A 19,580-nucleotide genomic window follows, 5' to 3' on the forward strand; every position below is an offset into this window, starting at 1 on the left:
TGTTGACGTGACTCCACACCACCCTCCACTTTCACATTCTCTTTCCTTTCCCTTGACATAGTCTTGTGTTTCTATGATTCTCAAATTTTTCTTCAAATAGTCTTCAAAGATTTTTAAATTTCCACATCTCTTTCACAATATACTTGTCATCAGAGTGCCGTTCTTGTCTTGAAGATACACAGACCAAATGTCTGTCTCTCCATTATTCCCTCCTTCCCTTTCCCCTCAAGAACTCAGGTTCTCTGATATAATATCTGTCAACAAGTTTCGTGGAAACACTTTTTACCACTTTAAAACTGGCCCCAGCTTTGGTTGCAATGTATTATTACATTTTTGGCTACAGAACAAAAGCAGTTACCTTTATCAGTTTTTAACTATGCTCCTATGGCTTAGATGACCCCTTTACCTCTAATGAGATGGCACTTTTCAAAGGCACCTCTGCCCTTTCTGTTCCACTCTGCTTTTATCCTACTGTCCCCATGGCTAGAAATCACTTCTTGTGTTATATTTGCTGGATTGCTGTACTGTTTCTGGCCAGAAGGTTAAGGAAAATCACAAAATATTTGTTGAACTGTACCTTCTTATCTTAGTATCTATTCTAATTTGTTTTTTACTTACTTAATATTTGTAGAACCATGCTTCTGATTCATGTTACCAGTAAATATGTAGCAGAGCATTAAATTGAAGGATGAATAATTAACAAATTGATGCATTTCAGAAAATTCCCAGAGCCCTTTATTCATCTTGCTAAAATAAATCTCTTCACAGGGCTTTGAATTCATAGCCAAGAATAATTTCAAGCATAATGCTACATACAAGTTCCTAATAATGTTCTTGTATATTTTTATACTGCAATTATCTAATTATAGACATATCAGAGGCAAGTCTTCAAATGGCATTTCAAAGCAGATTTTTATTTTAAAAATTAAAATATCTGTGAATTTCTACTGTGAGAGTAATATATGTGTGTACACACCCACACACAGTTTTCTGACTCAACTGACATGAGTTTGAGCAAGCTCCGGGAGTTGGTGATGGACAGGGAAGCCTGGTGTGCTGCAGTCAATGGGGTCGCAAAGAGTTGGACACGACTGAATGAGTGACTGAGCTGAACTGAAAGTTTTTTGAGACTATGAAAACTCAAAAAAAAAAACAAACCCCAAAACTCAACTATATGTTGTTACTGAGCAACTAACACTGCAAGCCATTCAAGTTGACTTTCTATTTCATATAATTCAGTATGGTTTTTATCTATACGTCAATATGTCAAAAGCAGGTTCGTTTGAAAATCACAACCATGTTAATATTATAGATGGTAGAATCAATTTAGATTTTGTGACAAGAGAAAATAGCTATAGTAGATTAGAAGACAAAGCTATACAATGTGTTGTTGCTGTTCGGTTGCAAAGTCGTGTCCAACACTTGGTGATGCCATGGACTGCAGCACTCCAGGCTCCTCTGTCCTCCACTGTCTCCTGGAGTTTGCTCAAGTTCATGTCCATTGAGTTGGTGATGCCATCGAACCATCTCATCATCTGCCTCCCCCTTCTCCTGCCCTCAGTCTTTCCGAGCACCCATATCTTTTTCTGAGTTGACTCTTTGCCTCAGGTGGCCAAAGTATTGGAGCTTCAGCATCAGTCCTTCCAATGAATATTCAGGGTTGATTTCCTTTAGGGGTTATTGGCTTGATCGATTGGCTTGATCTTGCAGTCCAGGAGACTCTCAAGACAAGCTAGGAAAATATGTTCCATGTTAATTGAACATAATTGACATAATGAAGACAATCTGTAAATAAATTACCAAATTCAGTATAGCATATGATTTGAGTTGGAAAAGGACATAAGAACAACACAAAGAACTGTGTCCTTTATAACTCACCAAAAAGTTGTCTGGGAGACTATGCTGTGACATTGATGAGACTCTTAAAACAATGAAATGGTTCTATTTTTTCCTCCCTGAAAATTATACTTTTTTACAATAATAGAAGTAATTGTGGGAAAAAATTAAGAAACTAAAGCCCCCAAAGAAGAAAATCACTTATAATTCCATTGAAATAAAATTGTATTTATTCATAGACTTCTGTAATTTTTATGGAATTAGAATGTTATAAATGCTTCTCCATCTTTTTGCTACTTAACAATATTTTGTGAACATCCCATGTCAATACATATAGTTCTACATAATATTTAATGCCCAGATAGTATTCTATTTTAGAATGTATATTAGTTTACTTAAATAGCCCCCTGTTTAGGTGGTAATCCAGTTTTAGCTGTTCTACACAGTGCTGTGATGAATATTCTCATACATACTTTGCATCCTTTTCTCATAATTTTCTTAAGATAAACATTGTTGGGTCAAAGGGTACATGCATGTTTAATCGGGTTGCCTAACTACCTGTCAGAGAGGAATTACAAATTTGTTGTTATCCAAGATAAGCTAAACCCGTTCCCCATTGTGTCCTGCATCTTTAGTGTGGCTGCAGTAATTACACAAAACCACAGCATTGAAAGCAGGCTTCCCAGGTGTCTCGGTGATGGAGCATGCGAACCATCCCTTTTGGGAGATGCAGGTTCAATCCCTGGCCTGGTAAGATCCCCTAGAGAAGGAAGTGGCAACCCACTCCAATATTCTTACCTAGAGAAGCTCACGGACAGGGGAGCCTGGCAAGCTACAGTCTGTGGGGTTGCAAAAGAGTCAAACATGATTTAGCCACTAAACAACAGCATTGAAAATTTATATCACAGTGGAGTTCTTTATATCTTAAAATTCTGTGTATCACAGGGACTAAGTCTAGCAGTGGGGGAAATGTTTATGTTTGTAACTTGGATCGCCTGGTATTCATTTTGAAAAGCAGGGCTCATCAGCCACAGTTAAATGGTGACATCGCATGCATGGGTATTTTGCTGTTTCTTGGACTTGGTCACAGGGCATAATCCTTTCTCTTCCTAGATGAGTGACCGAGGAGGTGGTGTTCCTCTGAGGAAGATTGACCGACTCTTTAACTACATGTACTCCACTGCGCCCCGGCCCCGTGTGGAGACGTCCCGAGCGGTGCCCCTGGTGTGTGACCAAAAATTCGTGAAGTGGGTTTTTGTGACTCGGTAAAACAGAGGTTACCACATAAATCAGTTAAGCCATTGTGTGGGCTTCACAAACAGGATGAAGGGAAGCTATTAGAGAAAAACAGCAGCAACACTTTCCCCTAAATTTATAGTTTTTGAGATGCTTTTTTAAAAATGATAAGGGTTTTAGAGTTCTTATTGCCAAGCTTGATAGTGGTGTGTCAGTAGTGTCCGTGTGGTAAACCACATTTTGATAAACTGTTACTAATGTGAAGTCTAAATTACCAGCTTTACTAGTATTTGGTCAACACTGATTCAATCTTTAGTATTTTTTTTTCCCCTCAAGTACTTGTAATTAGAAAGACTACATATTTGAGGCCCAGAAGTAATACTAGAGTTCTAATCAGTTTAATCGCCTGTGGCTCAAATAACAATTGTGTTGATGGCTTTTAAAAAAAAAAACATCAGTCACCTCTTTTCAGATTAGTAAGATTAGCTTTTGAATGGACTCAGTCCTGGTCCTCCAACCCTCAGAAAAGTACTTTGCCAAATCTCTCACCCAAAACTCTTGTTGTTCCAGGCTTTGAAGGTTCTCTGGCATATACACTGGAGTTATTTTGTAATATGATGAAAAAAACAGTCTAAGATGGGTTTATTTTAGACTCTTTCCTAGGAAGTCACTGAAAGGACTTCATTCAAACTGCACGGCACATTCTAGTTAAACAGCACAGATGTCTTACCAAACCTTTTAAATGATTGCTCTAGCTGAGATATGGGTAGGCATCCATGTGCCCAAGGACAGAAAAGGTGAAATAAACATGAGTATCTTCTTAGATTCTGGTTTTACTCTAAGAAGTGGAGAAAAGGGATATGCTCCTTTTGTAGTAAACAGATTTTGTAGAGTTTTTGTGGAGAGCAGCAGAGCGTCCTCGTCCAGACTGTAAACTTAAACTGTTTGCTCCATCCTCAGCCCCACCACAGCCTAGCTGTTCAGCCATGGGAATATCATTGACCCTTCAGTACCACAGTTTCCCCAGCCTTAAAGGTTGAATTATTGTGAAGATGAAGTTAATATATGTAAACACATTATTTAATAGTACCTGGTACATAGTAGATGCTGTGTAAGTGTTGTTGTTTAGGATGCAAGATTTATGTGAATTTCTAAGTAAAACAAGAGGATTGACATGACAGGCTGCCCACACACCCCCGCAGCCTTCCCGAGGGTAAGCCTGTTGTTGAGCTTTTACAGAGCCTCCCTCCTGCTCTCATGACCCCTTTGTAAGTGGACCAGTAAGCAAGCCATCAGGTCACACTGATTCCTGAGAGCTGTCTTCACATGGGTGCCTTCAGGTGCGCATCTGCATGGACAGAATGTCTTCTGGCCGTAAGCCCATTCAAAAAGGACTGTCCACATTTCCCTCTTCCTTGTCAGTTATCCAGTTTTGTTCTTTCCAAGTCTCTGACCAGCCAGCCCATTTGCCGCTGCCGTGGTCCATGTAGGTGTTCCTCTCCGAGTTCCACCCACTGGTAGGATCTGCTTTCAGTCCTGTCTTTCGGGCCTGGCCCTGAGAGGCTGCAGGGGCAGGGCAGCCCGCTTTTGGCTGGTGTGGGACGCTGTGCAGACCCAGCAGTGGGCCGAGCCCACAGTGTTAGTTAGCGTTAGTTAGACAAAACTTAGTTTCTTCCAACTACTTACAGGGAAGCCTGAAGGGGCCGCAGGTGTGTAGTTGAGGGAGAGGCAGTGATGAAGTAGATCAGGTACTGCGGGATCCTGAGCCACCTGCTCATGCAGAAATGGAACCAGCTAATGTATCAGTCAGAGTCTCACTTGGAAAGAGATAGTTCACATTATGATAATTCATGGAAGGCTTATCTATAAAGAGACAAATTACAGAAAGAGGGATGGGATAGTACGGGAATCCAGGCTAGCAGCAGCAGAGCTGTCGCCACCTGACTCAGGGAGAAGTCAGCAGAACCCAGAAGGGAGTGTTAGCAGCTGCTTACTCCCCAGGGCCTAGCCCGCCCAGGAGAAGGGGGAGATGACCCTGAATGGCTCCCTGCGGACCCCTGCTGGGTTCCCCACTGGCTAGACACAGAAGCAGAGGGCACAGAAACCCACTCACATCAACTCAGGTCAGCCTCCCAGGACAAGGAGAAATGTGGAGAATGGCTAGTTCATTTGGAGGGGCAAACAGAAACTCTGGTTTAAGAAGTCAAGTAAAAAATGGTGGAGGTAGATAAGGCCAGAGCCTGAATTTGTTAATAGCACCGATTCTGGAATCACATACACTCTTCACTAAACTATTATATGAAATGTCATTAAACACCTGGGTTGGTGATAAAAAACTTTTTTTTTTTTTTTTTACACTTATCCAAATGTTCTGCTTCATATTAAAGAATTGATAGGATTTATCCAGGTAAAAGCCATTCCAGATACTGGGAACAGAATGAGCAAAGATACAGCTGTGAAAAATAACATGATGTGCTTGAGGAACTTAGGAGCAGGAGGTTTACTTCAGCTGGACTGGAAAGTGGGAGGCACAGACCTGATCTTATTAAATCTTGAAAGCTCTCTTTTAGAAGCTTAGATTTTTATCTCAAGGCAATGGGTTGGAGATGGTGAGGGTCGGTGGGTGTTGGGGTGCTTTGAAGATTTTTAAGTGGGGGAGATGACCTGTCAGTGAGTATTAAGAGAGGAGACCTATTAGGGATCTCTCCAGGTTCAGAACTCAGGCTGGAATTCATAGTATGAAGTCATGAAATGTATCTGTTAGGTTGCCACCAGGTATTTTTCTACTCTTGCTCCTGAAAGAGAGAATGTGTTTTAAATTATATAGCTGAAAGTATAGGGATACTCTGGAGCAGGCCAGTAAGGAAGAGAGAAGCATCCTTTTTCTAGACCCCCACAGGTTGTTCTATAGGAAAAAGAGAAATTTCAAATGACCAGAGGGAAGCCATCTAATACAGTGCTCAACTAGGCTGCAGCTTGATCACTTTTACTAGTTAATTATTAACAGATCTTTTAGATGCAGGCTCTTAATAGCCCGGGGATACTCCAGTAGTATTTATTTTAACTAGAAAAGTATTTCAGTGTGTGGCTTTCTGAATAAAATTTCATTTTTCTCAAACAGGCTGGTTTTGGTTATGGATTGCCCATATCACGCCTTTATGCACAGTATTTCCAAGGAGACCTGAAGCTCTATTCCCTAGAGGGCTATGGGACAGATGCAGTCATTTACATTAAGGTAAAGACCATAGTCTTCTGGACTTAATGGCACTTCTGGACTTTTTGATTGTAAGATACCAGTATTTAACTGTAATGAGACTTTCTTCTACCTCATACTATTAAAATGCAAACATATGTGTTTTGTTTCTTTTTTTCAACAAGGCTCTCATCTGTTTTGACAAATGATCTCTTTGTGGGAAAGAAATGCTCTTACCCATAGTGATCAGTACCATGATTGTTAGTAGAAGAAAAATTGGGTTAAAGTGGGCAGTCAAAAGTTATATTAAAATTAAACTTGTAATTTAAGATGCTTGAATGGACATTGATTGACCAGTCTTTGATACACTTGCTAAGGCCTTTCATTTGCATATGGGTCTTCAGATTGAAGTTTTAATTGTCTTTCTTACAGAAGCTATACCTACAATACATTGTTTTGGTTTCTTTAATCAAAGCAACAGCCAAGTGCATAATCATTACTGATTTTTATGCAGTTCCTTACAGTTGTCTTCTTTTTTTTGAGAGCAGTTTTTATAGAACTTTGCTTCATGAGTCTTTATGAAACGTCATCTTAGTTTTCAGAGAACCTTCCCCCCACGCCACCCCTGCATTTTTGTGTGCTTGGTTAAAAGCAGTACTTAGATTAAGTAACAGTGACAGATTTAAGTATGTTAACAAATTTAGGAACAGTTACAGGTGATCCTTGGTAGGCATACAGCTCACCTGGTGGAAGCAGACTCACCTGGGATGTGTTTATTTGACACATCAGCGAATATTACAGGGATAGAAAGCCCTCAGCCCCACCAGTGTGCTGGATTAGCTCAGCAGCAGACTGGTTGTAGGTACCTCCATTTTTAGTGACTTTAGTTACTCTTATTCTGGCCACTAGATGGCACCTATTTGATAGGAAATGCTGAAAACTTTACATTAGAAAAAGTAAATTAGTCTGAAAATAAGTTCTTTGAAGATAATAGCTTTCTTTCTTAACCATCTCAATTGTGAGGAACTTAAAAATATTGCCTTCATGTTGCCTTTTTTATCATCAAATATAATGTTTTTGTTTGTTTTTGTTATAGATCAAGGAGTTGTGGCAGTTCTGGCATTAAAAAATATAAGTATAGGTGAAAGATTTTTAGCTTCATTTTGGAAAAAAATAGAATACAGGAGGTCTTACAGAATAATTAAAACTAAGGTCCTTCCTTACCATTATTGGAATGAAACTTCTAGTTTAATATTTTCTACATCTTAGGGAATACTTTTTGCTTAAAGTTGAAATCTTAACAACTTACCCTAATTTGAAGATAATGAGGAACGTAATTTATCTCAGTGAAACACAGGAACCTGAAATAGAACAGTGACTTAATGGTGATAATGTTGGAAATATGAAAATACAGTCTGCCTTCTTTATCCCCAAGTTCTGTATAGATCCAAGCATGAATCAAAAATATTTGAAGAAAAAAATACCAGAACATTGCAAAAAGCAAAACTTGATTTTCTTGCACATCAGCAACTATTTACATAATATTTATTGTATTTGTATAGCATTTACATTGTATTAGTTACTCTAGTTAATCTTGAGATGATTTATAGGGTGCAGGAGGATGTGTGTAGATGATATGCAGATGTTGCAGCAATTTTTATATAAGGGACTTGAGCATCAGCAGCTTTTGGTATCCATGTGGGGTGGGGAGTGATACTGAGGGTCAGCTATGCATGATGTGGAAATCACATATGCTGTAACTAAAATTGGTGACTTTAATGGTAGGAAAAGACACAGGCTCAAACCCAGATTTCATTAAATGCTTTTACATTACATATATTAAGGTACCTATGTGAATTTTTATGCTTTTACACTTAACTGACTTTTTCAACTTCTGTTGCAAACAAACTTCTGTTGATCAAATTTTATAAGAATGTCTATCACACTTGTGTAAAACTCCAAACCAGCAACTTTTAGGCTGGTGAGAGAATTACTGCATGCTATAAACTCAACATGCGCACTAAGCAGTTGCCATAAGCTTTTAGTAAGTAGCATGTTTCAAATGTGTGCTCTATTTTAAACTGTATGTAGATGGTTTTATGATTGATAAAATACAAATCCAATATAGAGTATGGTTTAATTTGTAGTAAAATTTTTGCCATTGTAGATTTTTCTCAAATAATGGATTCCCCCAAAAGTGCCTGACTTAGCTCCTGCTTTTCCTCTCAGGCTCTGTCAACAGAATCAGTAGAAAGACTCCCGGTGTATAACAAAGCTGCCTGGAAGCATTACAACACCAACCACGAGGCTGACGACTGGTGTGTCCCCAGCCGAGAACCAAAAGACATGACGACATTCCGCAGTGCCTAGACACACTTGGGACCCCTGGAAAAATCCGGATGTGGCTTTTTATTAAATTTGGAAGGGGTGGTATCAGAACTACATTATACCAAATACTTCATGCGTCGTGTTCACAGTTAACTATTTGCATAGGTAGAATAGGTGGAAGATTAATTTCATTTACACTTGTTGAATCTCGTAAAGGACGAAGTTGTACCTATTTTACACCTATATTTTCACAGTTAATTGAACATATTTTTAAGCAACAGTAGTTTTGGTCAACTCTCTCTTTATGGTAGACTTCAGAAGCATGAAAGTGCATTTCTACAGGAAGCTGTGTGGTTGTTTTTTAAAAAATACTTTTATGTCTACTAGAAGCAGTTCCTTAATATGGAGTAGCCGGTTAGCCATTTTTCTGTTTTAGAGGAGTTCTGCCAGATTTTATTTAGTAACGACAGATGCAATTAGAATGATCCTTAGACTATGATTAAGGCAACAAACAGGCCCCCTGTAAGTGTAGAACCAGCCACCTTTCAGCATCTACATGCATTGTCTTCACTCTGAAGTTAATTCATCATTTTTTAATTTTATTGCAAAGGATTGTAATGACTAGTTTCCTATGGAGTTAAGCCAAGGTCATGGGCAGTCTACTTTGAATGTGCTTATGATTAATGCAGTGGGAAATTTTTGTACTAAAAATGACCAGCTGCTAAAATTCTAAATTGAATTTAAGAAATTGAGGGCAGAACATTGAGTCCTAGAAACTATACTAATGATTGTTGAGATTACCTAGGGGAGCTTTTGAGAAGGTTTTTCTGGGCCCCACTCTAGACATACAGAATCAGACTCTGTAGCCATAGCCCAGAAATCTCAATTTTTACAACACTTCCTAGATGAGTCTGATGCCTTGCCTAGTTAGAAAATCACACTTTTAAAGTGAGTAAGGATGATACCACATTTGCTAAAGCAACAGATCTTTAGGTTTGGTTTTCTTCTATGGAAAGGTCAGACTTCTGGACTCTAAGAGACACAAAATGTTGCAATTAGAAGCATAATTAGAAGCAGGAGACAGGTTGACAACAGGAGAAGAGTCACAGAACCAAAGGATTAAAACCATAAATGCACAAGTATTGATGAAAAACTTGTTATAAAACTTACCTATCTATACTTCATCAGGAAAGAAAGTCACCTTGGGCTTATCACAAAAATCATTTGCATTCATATGGTAATTTGTAGTATACAAATTTTTGGTGTATCTGGTATATAATGATAACTCTGTCGGACTTAAGAAATACCAAACAGGTGGTATCATCTTCGTTTTGAGACTCAGAGTGTGGCCCAGAGCTGCCCTGATGGAGTCAGGTCTCAAGCAATATCTGCCGATCACCGTCAGCTACCTAGCCTAGGAGACCAGGATCCTGCCAGACTTAAGTTGTTAGTCTTCCCTCATCTTTCAAGGTGAAGGGAAATACATTGAGAATAAATTTTAAAGTAAGATTTTAAATGTTAAAAGAACAGCTACAATACTTAAATGGGGAAATTTATCTGGAAAATGCAAGTTGAAACACCTCATTCTCAAAAGGATTATGTAAGCTTAACGATTCTACACAAATTTGTAAATGGGAAGGGATGTTAAAGGGCTGTTAGCCCAGGATCCTCAGGTAAGAGAGGAGGATCTTGAGGTTCCAGGTGTGTGGGGTTTGCCCAGGGCTGATTAGCTAATGTGACCGAACATTGAGAAAAGATCTTTGACCTATTACTCCTTAATTATGCATTTTATGAGAAACAATAGGATATGCTAGTGGATGATTTGTATTAGTTCAATGTGTTACAATTTTTTAGCTTAAAATTTGACACTTTTCTTGTAGTGATGAAATATTTTAAAATCCTCTGAATCAAAGCTTCCCTTTCTTTCCTAAATGAAACTTTTGTACAACTGACATAAACTTGATATTTTTATGAAACAACCCCCCCCAACACACACAAAGTGAAAATTTCTCTCTTTAAGAGGTAAGAAGTGGTGTTTTCAAAGGAGAAGTGAAATCTTTTCCTTTTTAGCTTCTTTTTAAGGTATAATGATTTTTTACTTTGTTACTGTGGTTAAGGGACAGAAAATCACATACAAAAGTATTTGGGGAGGGGGATGCTTTCTCCTAGTTGGTTTTAAATTACTCTGCTACCTGAGAAGGTTTTTAGAGTCTTACACTCTGTTTCCCACCAGCATTTAGTATGATGCTATGTAGATTTTAAAAATATACTGAAGGGTAAGAAGTGATACTAAATGATTTTTTGTAACCTGGGCATTTAATGAGTGTGCCAACATTTTTTAGAAAGAATCACAAAAAAATATCCTGCCCTATAATTAAAATATCAGCTGGCTTTAGATGTCTTCATACTTACTAATAATCACTTACTTGCACTGTGAAGTTTTTACATGAAGATGTTGAAGTGGCAGTCTACCCTATTATTTTTTATAAAATGATTTGTGTATGGCAATAAATTGAAAACATGGATCAACTCTTAACCTGAAAATAAAGTGACCCAATTTAGGTTTTTTAAAATATACTTGTTTTAAAAATAAAGGTCTCTTTCATCATCAAGAGTCAGCATTTTGTAAATATACAAGAAGTCGCAGGTAGCTGGCTCATACTGCCCCTCACTACACTTGGTAGAGGAAGTGTTTTGAACTGAGATTTCCAATGTGTGTATTCTGATGGCAAGAGCAAGTGGTAGAGTTCGTATGGATTGAGTTATGCTAGATTTCCATTATCCACACATCTACAGATGACTAACTTACTACATAAACATTTTCCACCATGTGATTTTTAAATAGGTTATATGAGTGTACACTTTTAGTAACTTTTCACAGCATAAGTGTATAGGAAAAGGCTTAATTTAACTAGCATTGCCCTCTGTACCAGCTGTAAGTCGGAATTAAACTCCTTTAATCCAAGATAGGTCCCTGTCCCATTCCTGATTGATGGGATATGACCATCAATCTTCCCTTCATTGTTGAAACCAACAAGTTCCATAATGGGACTATGTAAGTGAAGACCAGGGGAAAGACTTACTAGTGTTACAGGCCCTTTGTGGCCTTGTGAGCAGCCAGTCAGAGAGGAAGCCAAAAAACAAGTCAAACAACTTCAACTTGTACCTTCAATTTCTGTGCCATAACTGTGAAGTTTTAACAGATGAGTAACGAGAGTTGTGTTATGCTGGTTTGCCAACAGCTTTTCTTGAAACTTTTTTTCAGCATACTGTATGTGATTAATTTCTGGCCCCCCAAATGAATTTTCTTATAGTTAAACCCAGTGCACTTGAAAAAATGTGGTGTGAAGGACTTTATATATATCGAAAAAGAACACACCACTGGTTTGCTTGGTCCTGGCATTCTTACACTACTGCACCTTTTGTTCTACTACACATTTGGAGAGAATTAGGCATATCATACCACACACTCTGCACATTCCTTTAGCAGTCATTAACCATAGGCTTCCAACAGTAAGAGACAAGAATGCCAGTTTTTGAAAATTGTATGACGTGAGATTTAGTCTGTATTCATATATGCATGTGCTTATCAAATAGTAAACAATATATTATCATCATTATTATTACTATTAACACTTTTCTTCACTGGTGCCAATATCATAATTAGTCCAACTATATTATGTTCAGAACGGAGGTTCCATTTTAGTGGAGTTTGGAATGTGTGTCTAAGTCCCTTCATCCTGGGGCAAGATTGCCAGTTTGTGCTGCAAAACTTGTCTTTTCTTGTCTTGGAAAAGCTGTTATTTATACTGAGGAATAGTGGCAGCTATCTTTTACTTTGTTAGGAGATGTTTAAGCAAAACTATACAATGTTCATCCCAATAAGGTCAACCAGAGAGCTTCCATTTGAAAGTTGCATTCACTCAGTTATTTTCTGCAAGTGTATGAGTCAAGACAAATCAAGACAATGTGCTACAGTTGTCATAGAATATTGTCAGTGCTTCAAAACTATAAAATTCCCATACCACAAAAAATTTCAGGCCAATATCACTGATGAACATAGACACAAAAATAAAATACTAGCCAATAAAAGCCAACAGTGTGTTAAAAGGGTCATACACCATGATCAAGTGGGCTTTACCCCAAGTGTGCAAGAATTCTTCAATACCCACAAATGAATCAGTATGATACACCACATCAACAAACTGAAAGAACTAAAACCATATGATCATCTCAGTAGATGCAGGAAAATTTCCCCCAATTCAACAACCATCTATATATGACAAAACCCACTGAAAAAACAAACAAACAAACAAAAAAACAACCATCTATGAAGTCCAGAACCATAGAAGTCCAGAACATGGACATCGAGGGAGCATACCTCAACATGATAAAGAACATATACGAAAAACCCACAGCTAACATCATTCTCAGTGGTGCAAAGCTAAAAGCATATCCTCTGAGATCAGGAACAAGACAAGAAAGTCCGCTGTTGCCACTTTTGTTCAACCTAGTTTTGGAAGTCCTAGCCACAGCAATCAGGAAAAGAAAGAAAGAGACTCCAAAGTGGAAAAGAAGTAAAACTGTCAATTTTCATAGATGACATGATGGTATACATAGAAAATTCTAAAGATGCTACCAGGAAACTATTAGAGCTCATCAGTGAATCCGTTTGATAAAGCCAACCCTCTCTAGCTGTGGAGTGGCAAATTAAATTCTGGAGAAAAAGTTCCCTTTCATCTCAAAAGGGACCCTCAGTGACCAACAAAATAACCAGTAGGAACAATCGTTAGATTATGATAGTTCATTTTCTGTGGTGCACAGCTGACCTTGATTATTGTTACTGGGTCCCAATATGTCTTCACAAGGACTTAGCCAATGGGAAGGTAGAACTAAGTCCTTGTAAGCAATGCCCGTCAAACTTGAATGGACACGTGAATCACCTGGAAATCTTGGTAAAACAGATTCTCATTCAGCAGCTCTGCAGTGAAGTCTGAGATTCTACATTTCTAACGAGCTTCTAGGTAATACTGATGCTGCTGATCCGCAGACCACACTTTGAATAGCAACAATTTTAAAGCCTATGGGATAAACTGCTCAGCATCCAAAAGGGCCAACTGGAGAGGTTAAACTGGTTGAATTATGAGTAGGGAGTCAGATATAGCTAGTAATTTGATTCTTAGAGTGTGAAGAAGGACTAGGAGTGATCCATTCCTGATATCTGGAGTACTTAGTGGGGTATACCCATGAACTTGAAGTCCTATTTCTATTTGTTAACTTATTTTTGATGAAATCTCAGTTTTAAGGATCTTACCCAGTGGAACGTGTAAGTAATGAAAGTCCCAGTTAATGCAAGGAAGTGATACTCGTGTGTAATGTTTATCTTCATATCCATTTCATAGGAGGGTCATGGGAGATAACGGGAAATAATAGCAACTCCACTAACATCCCGTTGTCTTCTGGTGGTGGTAAGCATGGACCCAATCCTTCAAGCTTTGGCACTTTTCAGCAATGATGGGGCAAAGAGGACTTGGGATGGCCCCTTAAGCAAGGTCCAAGTGATAGTTTCTCTGGTGAACCTAGGTGGTGGTTCAGTCTCCAGGATGTGAGTCTTGGAATAACACATCAAGGTCAGCGAATAATACCTCATATCTGTGACTGGAGCACTTCATTAGTGTTTTGCAATAATGCAGCAGATGATTGCAATGACTTAGCATAATCAAATACATGACTATCCTGTAAGTCGTTAACTGCTAAGGGTATAGTAAAGGAGATTTTGTTTATAATTTGGTTAGAAAACTGATGCCCTTGTCACTGTTAATGGGAAAAGATATTAAAATCAGTATCTGGAAAATTCATACTGAGATTTTGGTTGTGATGTGTTAAATTTGTAGATCAATATGGGGAAAATTTACATCTTAACAATATTGATACTTTCAGTCTATGAACATAATATATCTCAATTTATTTAGATTGATTTTGGTTCCTTTCAGTGTTTTGTAGTTTTCAGCATACAGATTCTGAACATATTTCATTAGAATTAAACATTTAATTTTTGGAACTATATCCTTTAAAAATATTTTTCTTTCCAGTTGTTCCTTGCTCATACATTTCACCCTTCAAATCTCAAGTATATCCCCTCAAAACAAATCGTGCTTTCTGGGGTTTTACTGAGGACTAGACATAGCAGAATAAGATAGTTCCATCTGTGTTGACTTGGTCCTTGATGTGGTTCATAATTGAGTAAGCGGCAGGATGTCCAATCTAATGTTGGGTTGCCATGAACTTGCCCATGCCTTTCTTTCTAGCCCTCTCCTCTTTGACTACCTGTTGTTTACTTCACTTGGGAGGGATCAACAGTATTATTTTGCTGTCTCACCCCAGGGCTGTTTGAATTTTCTTGTCTTGTACCACAATTTGGTATGATCAGACTACTTTTCTAGTTCTACTTTAACTGAGATTGGAGGTTTATATTGATTATGTCTTTATCCAAGCATCATCTGGGGCACTCATCTCTGATACCCTCTGCCACTCATCTCCAAAATGACAGACAGGAGATGACACTATTAAGCAAGTATAAGAGGTTCAAGATTTCAGCCCAAAGCCTGTGAGTCAGATTATACTCTGTGTGAGCATAAAATTGTATATTATTATAGATATAAAGTCACTTAGGGGAGGGAGCATCAAGATGGTGCAGTGGGAGGACCTATAGCTCACCTACCCCCATAAACACATCAAAAATACAGCTCCATGTAGAACAATTCTCTCATAAAACCAGTTGAAAGCTGGCAAAAGACCACTTACACAACCAAAGCTGAAAAAAGATTTTCATGTAACTGGATAGGACCAAAAAAAATAAAAGGCATCAGGTTGGGATCCGCACCCTTGGAAGGGATCTGTGAAGCAGGGAAGGTCCACATGGGCAGGCTCTCGCCCTGGGGAGCCCTCTTGCCTGCTGCGAGGTCTGTGGGTCAAAGAAGCTGGAGTGGCCCAGACTCTGCTTGCAGGGCGTGTGTACATGTTGCCTTGCCAGCAATCAGAGTGGAGAGAGGCCAGTGCTGACAGCTGCCACCTCACCACCTTTCTCAGTCCCAAAGGTGTGTGGAGCAGGGCCGCTAGAATGTAGAGCAGGTAGACGTTAAATCTCCAGCAGAGAGGCCCTGGGATAGGACTCTGTCTAAGTGTGTGGAGACAGCCTGCAGGGCCTGGGGTGTGGTTCAGGCTGAACCTCAGAGCCCCGTGTCAGCACATGCACAGTGGGGACAGGTCCAGCATTGGAACCCACTGTCAGGGCACGTGGTGGGGGATTTTGTCAGCCCACACACAGGGCAGTGCCATGCATATCTCTGGGCAGACAGCCCCTGGAGAGGAATACATATGGCTTGTTTCACACTATGAGTGGGAGCTCTCCAGTGCCACCCAGCCCACACTGTAACTTGAAGCCAGATCTGGGGTGGTCAGGTCTTGGGAGAGGCCTGTGTGCAGGCAGCTTAAGTCCCAAGTGGTAGCACAATCACCTCCATTCCCAACCACAGCAGCCAGGCCTTAGCACCAGCCCACTCCACACTATAGCTGACAGGTTTTCAGCTTTTCTCTGTTGAGTATCATGTTGGCTATGTGTCTGAGGCCATATGACACCAAAGGCAACCATCAACAAACAGACAACCTATATAATGGGAGAGAATACTTGCAAATGATGCAACCAACAAGTGGTTAATATCCAAACAGCTCAAATGATTCAATATCAAAAAACCCAATGTATTCATAAAATGAGCAGAAGACCCAAACAGACATTTCTCCAAAGAAGACATACAGATAGCCAACAGGCACATGAAAAGACACTTGACATCACTAATTATTAGAGAAATGGAAGTCGAAACCACAATGATGCATCACATAACACTGACCTGAATGGCTATCAAAAAATCTACAAATAATTAGATGCCGGAGAGGGTATGGGGAAAAGGAACCCTTGTACATTGTTGGTTGGAATGTAAATCGGTGCAGCCATTGTGGAAAACAGCGTGGAGATTCCTTCAAAAACTAAATAGAGCTACCATATCATCTAGCAATCTCAATCCCAGGCATATATCCAGAGAAAACTCAAATTTTCTAATTTGAAAAGATACATTCACCCCAATGTTCATAGCAGCACTATTTACAATATCCAAGATATGAAAAAAACCCAAGTACCCATCAACAGATGAATGGTTTAAGATGTGGTATACATGCAATGGAATATTACTCAGCCATAAGAAAGAATGAAGTAATGCTATTTGCTGCAACATGAATGGACCTAGAGATTATCATACTAAGGGAAGAAAGTCAGAGAAAAACAAACAACACATGTGGAATCTAAAAAATAATACCTTTTAATTTTTAAAATTAATTTATTTTAATTAGAGGCTAATTACTTTACAATATTGTGGCGATTTTTGCCATACATCAACATGAATCTGATAAATCTATATACAAAACCCAAACAAACGAGAAACTAAACTTATGATTACCGAAGGGCAAAGGGAAGTATGGATAAATTGTGAGTATGAGATTAACAGGTATGATCTACTACACATAAAATAGATAAGCAACAAGGATTTACCCTGTAAAATAGGGAACTCTATTCAATATCTTGTAATAACCTATAATGGAAAATAATCTAAAAATATATATAACAAATTACTTTGCTGTATGCCTAATACTAATCTCATATTTCAATCAGCTACACTTCCATTAAAAATACATAAAAGCATTTAATTTTGTGAATAACTTCTTGGGTGGCATCTCTAGTGCCCCCTCTAAGATAGGTCAATGGTTAAGCATACTTCCTGCGAAATGATGCCAGGAAGAAGGACGCAGGCCAATTTAACAAGTGATGGAGTATATACTCCAAATAATATTGTAGTATAATGACCCCCCCACACACAAAGAAATGGTGTTGTTATGAAACCAAGCTTTTGCCTGGTCTTCTGATAAAAGGTGCTGAGATCTCCTCTCTCTTAGGCTTAAATTCTCAGTCAGTATCCATGACATCTACATGGCAAGGAGGATGTAGTAAGTCATACAGTCATACCATCTCTTGAATGGCCTTCTATAGTTTACTAAATCTCCATATCATGGGTCGTCCTTCCTCAAGTCTACTTTGCTGCTAGAAGACAGACAGTAACCTGTGTGTTAGCGATTAGAAAGCCTGCACTAAGAAATGTGAAGAAACAAGCTCTACGTGATGTCCCATATGCCGCTGTGAATCACAGCAAGCCTGTCTGCCCTTCAGAGGGCATCGTGGTTGCAAGGATCATGTTTGTGAAATGGCATTGGTGTTCATGTGGCAGGAAAGTCAAGTTTCTAGATTTTAGTGCTCACAGGTGGCAGAACATGGTGGCGATTTTTTCCTCTTTCCCTTTGTCATTGTCCTTTTCACTTTTTTTTCTTGAGGTGAAATTCATATAACCTAAAACTAACCATTTTAAAGTAATTCAGAGGCATCCAGTACAGCTGTACAAACACCACTTCTCCCTAGTTCCAAAACATTTTCATCACCCTAAAGGAAGCCCTGCTGTTAAGCAGTGGTGGTTTCTTTCTCATGTCAGTTTTGTAGTAAGATTTGCGATATTTTTCCTGGGAGCTGATCCTAGAATCATTTTCTGCAGTGGTAAATTACATAAAGTTTGAAAATATACAAGGGTAATCCTATAGAACAGTTTGTGCCTAGATTTGTTTGTGGATATTTTATCCCCAAGAGGAATGTTTTAAACCAGCTGAAGACTAACACCGATATGCTTACATTTTGGGTCCATTTTAAATTCAAAATCTAACATAGTAAGTACATTTTTAAAATTTTTTTGTGTTTGGAAATACAATCAAACAATTGTGAAAATGTAATTGGGTAAGTTATGTGTATAGTTCTTTCTCAAATCCCTGCTGTTCATACTTTTCTCCAAGATGTAGTTTGACCCAGTCAAGAATGATGGCTTCGACATGCCCCTGGTTATCTTGGCATTCCTGGGTTTGCCTCAAACAAACATAAGATGCGGTGTTAGCCTGAGGCAAGCCAACTCTCATTGCACTGGCAGAGTCATCACTGTGGCTACAGTCTGCCCCACGGTGCCAGGCTCTATGTTCTTTCTTACTACTGGAATGAAGTGCTCTTTCCCAGCAGCATGTGACAGTGAACTTAGGAGTGTGGCACTTGGAGTGAGGTTGGCCACACTCCAAGTAGAGGCTGACCCCACGTCTAGCCATAGCAGGGCCAGCGCTAAATGAGCAGGTTGGGCAGCAGTCAACTTTAAGGACCTTGCAGGCAGCAGGTGAGGGATGGGGAGCAGAAAGAAGGGGATCTCCCAGAAAGAGAATAAGAATTGACAACTGACATTTGGAATCTGCAACTTTCAGTTCAGGACAGGATGGTGTACCATTTCCAGTGTATACGTCCTCTCCAGTATGTTTCTTGGGCAATTATCTAGAAAAAAATACTTTTGAAAAGAAGTTATGTTCAGTAGTAGACCATAGGTGTCCAAGTCCTTTGAGATGGTATGTAGTTTTCATAATGTAAAGCAAAAATCTCAGTAATTATCTAAGGTTTACTAGTTGTAGCCTAGTTAATATTTGACTCACCTGAGGGTAAGATACCTAAGGCAAAAAGGTCAATTCAAAAATTCCATAATACTTAATTGCGTGTTTATGAGTCACTATATTTTTAGTCTGTCCATGTGAAACCAAATCCATATGTTTATCAAAGGCTGTTTTACCAACTCCAAACTTGTTTTTTAATTTATTTTGAATTTGTTTTTTTGCTTGTTCCATTTCCTTCTGTTTAAGTCATTAGTATTCTTTTGTATTATATAATTCATCTGTGTGTGAGGCACCTAGACATTTTGAGAAAAAAATAAGAAGCTATTTGAATATGAAAGTGAAAGTGTTAATTGCTCGGTGGTGTTGGACTCTTTGTGACCCCATGGGTTGTAGCTTGCCAGGCTGCTCTGTCCAT

General features: G+C 38.8%; 1 protein-coding gene across 1 annotated transcript in view; it reads left to right on the forward strand.

Annotated features, from left to right (window-relative positions):
- PDK1 (pyruvate dehydrogenase kinase 1) overlaps positions 1–14,451 on the forward strand; it is a 45,620-nt gene extending 31,169 nt beyond the window's left edge. The window contains exons 9-11 of the mRNA XM_065931766.1: positions 2,950–3,060; positions 6,194–6,307; positions 8,495–14,451. Of these exons, the coding sequence (XP_065787838.1) occupies positions 2,950–3,060; positions 6,194–6,307; positions 8,495–8,635 (366 nt within the window). The 3' untranslated portion in view covers positions 8,636–14,451. The remainder of the gene's footprint in view (positions 1–2,949; positions 3,061–6,193; positions 6,308–8,494) is intronic.
- The last annotated feature ends 5,129 nt before the right edge of the window (positions 14,452–19,580 follow it).

Source organism: Muntiacus reevesi, chromosome 3 (assembly GCF_963930625.1).
Source record: "Muntiacus reevesi chromosome 3, mMunRee1.1, whole genome shotgun sequence".
Lineage (NCBI taxonomy): Eukaryota > Metazoa > Chordata > Mammalia > Artiodactyla > Cervidae > Muntiacus > Muntiacus reevesi.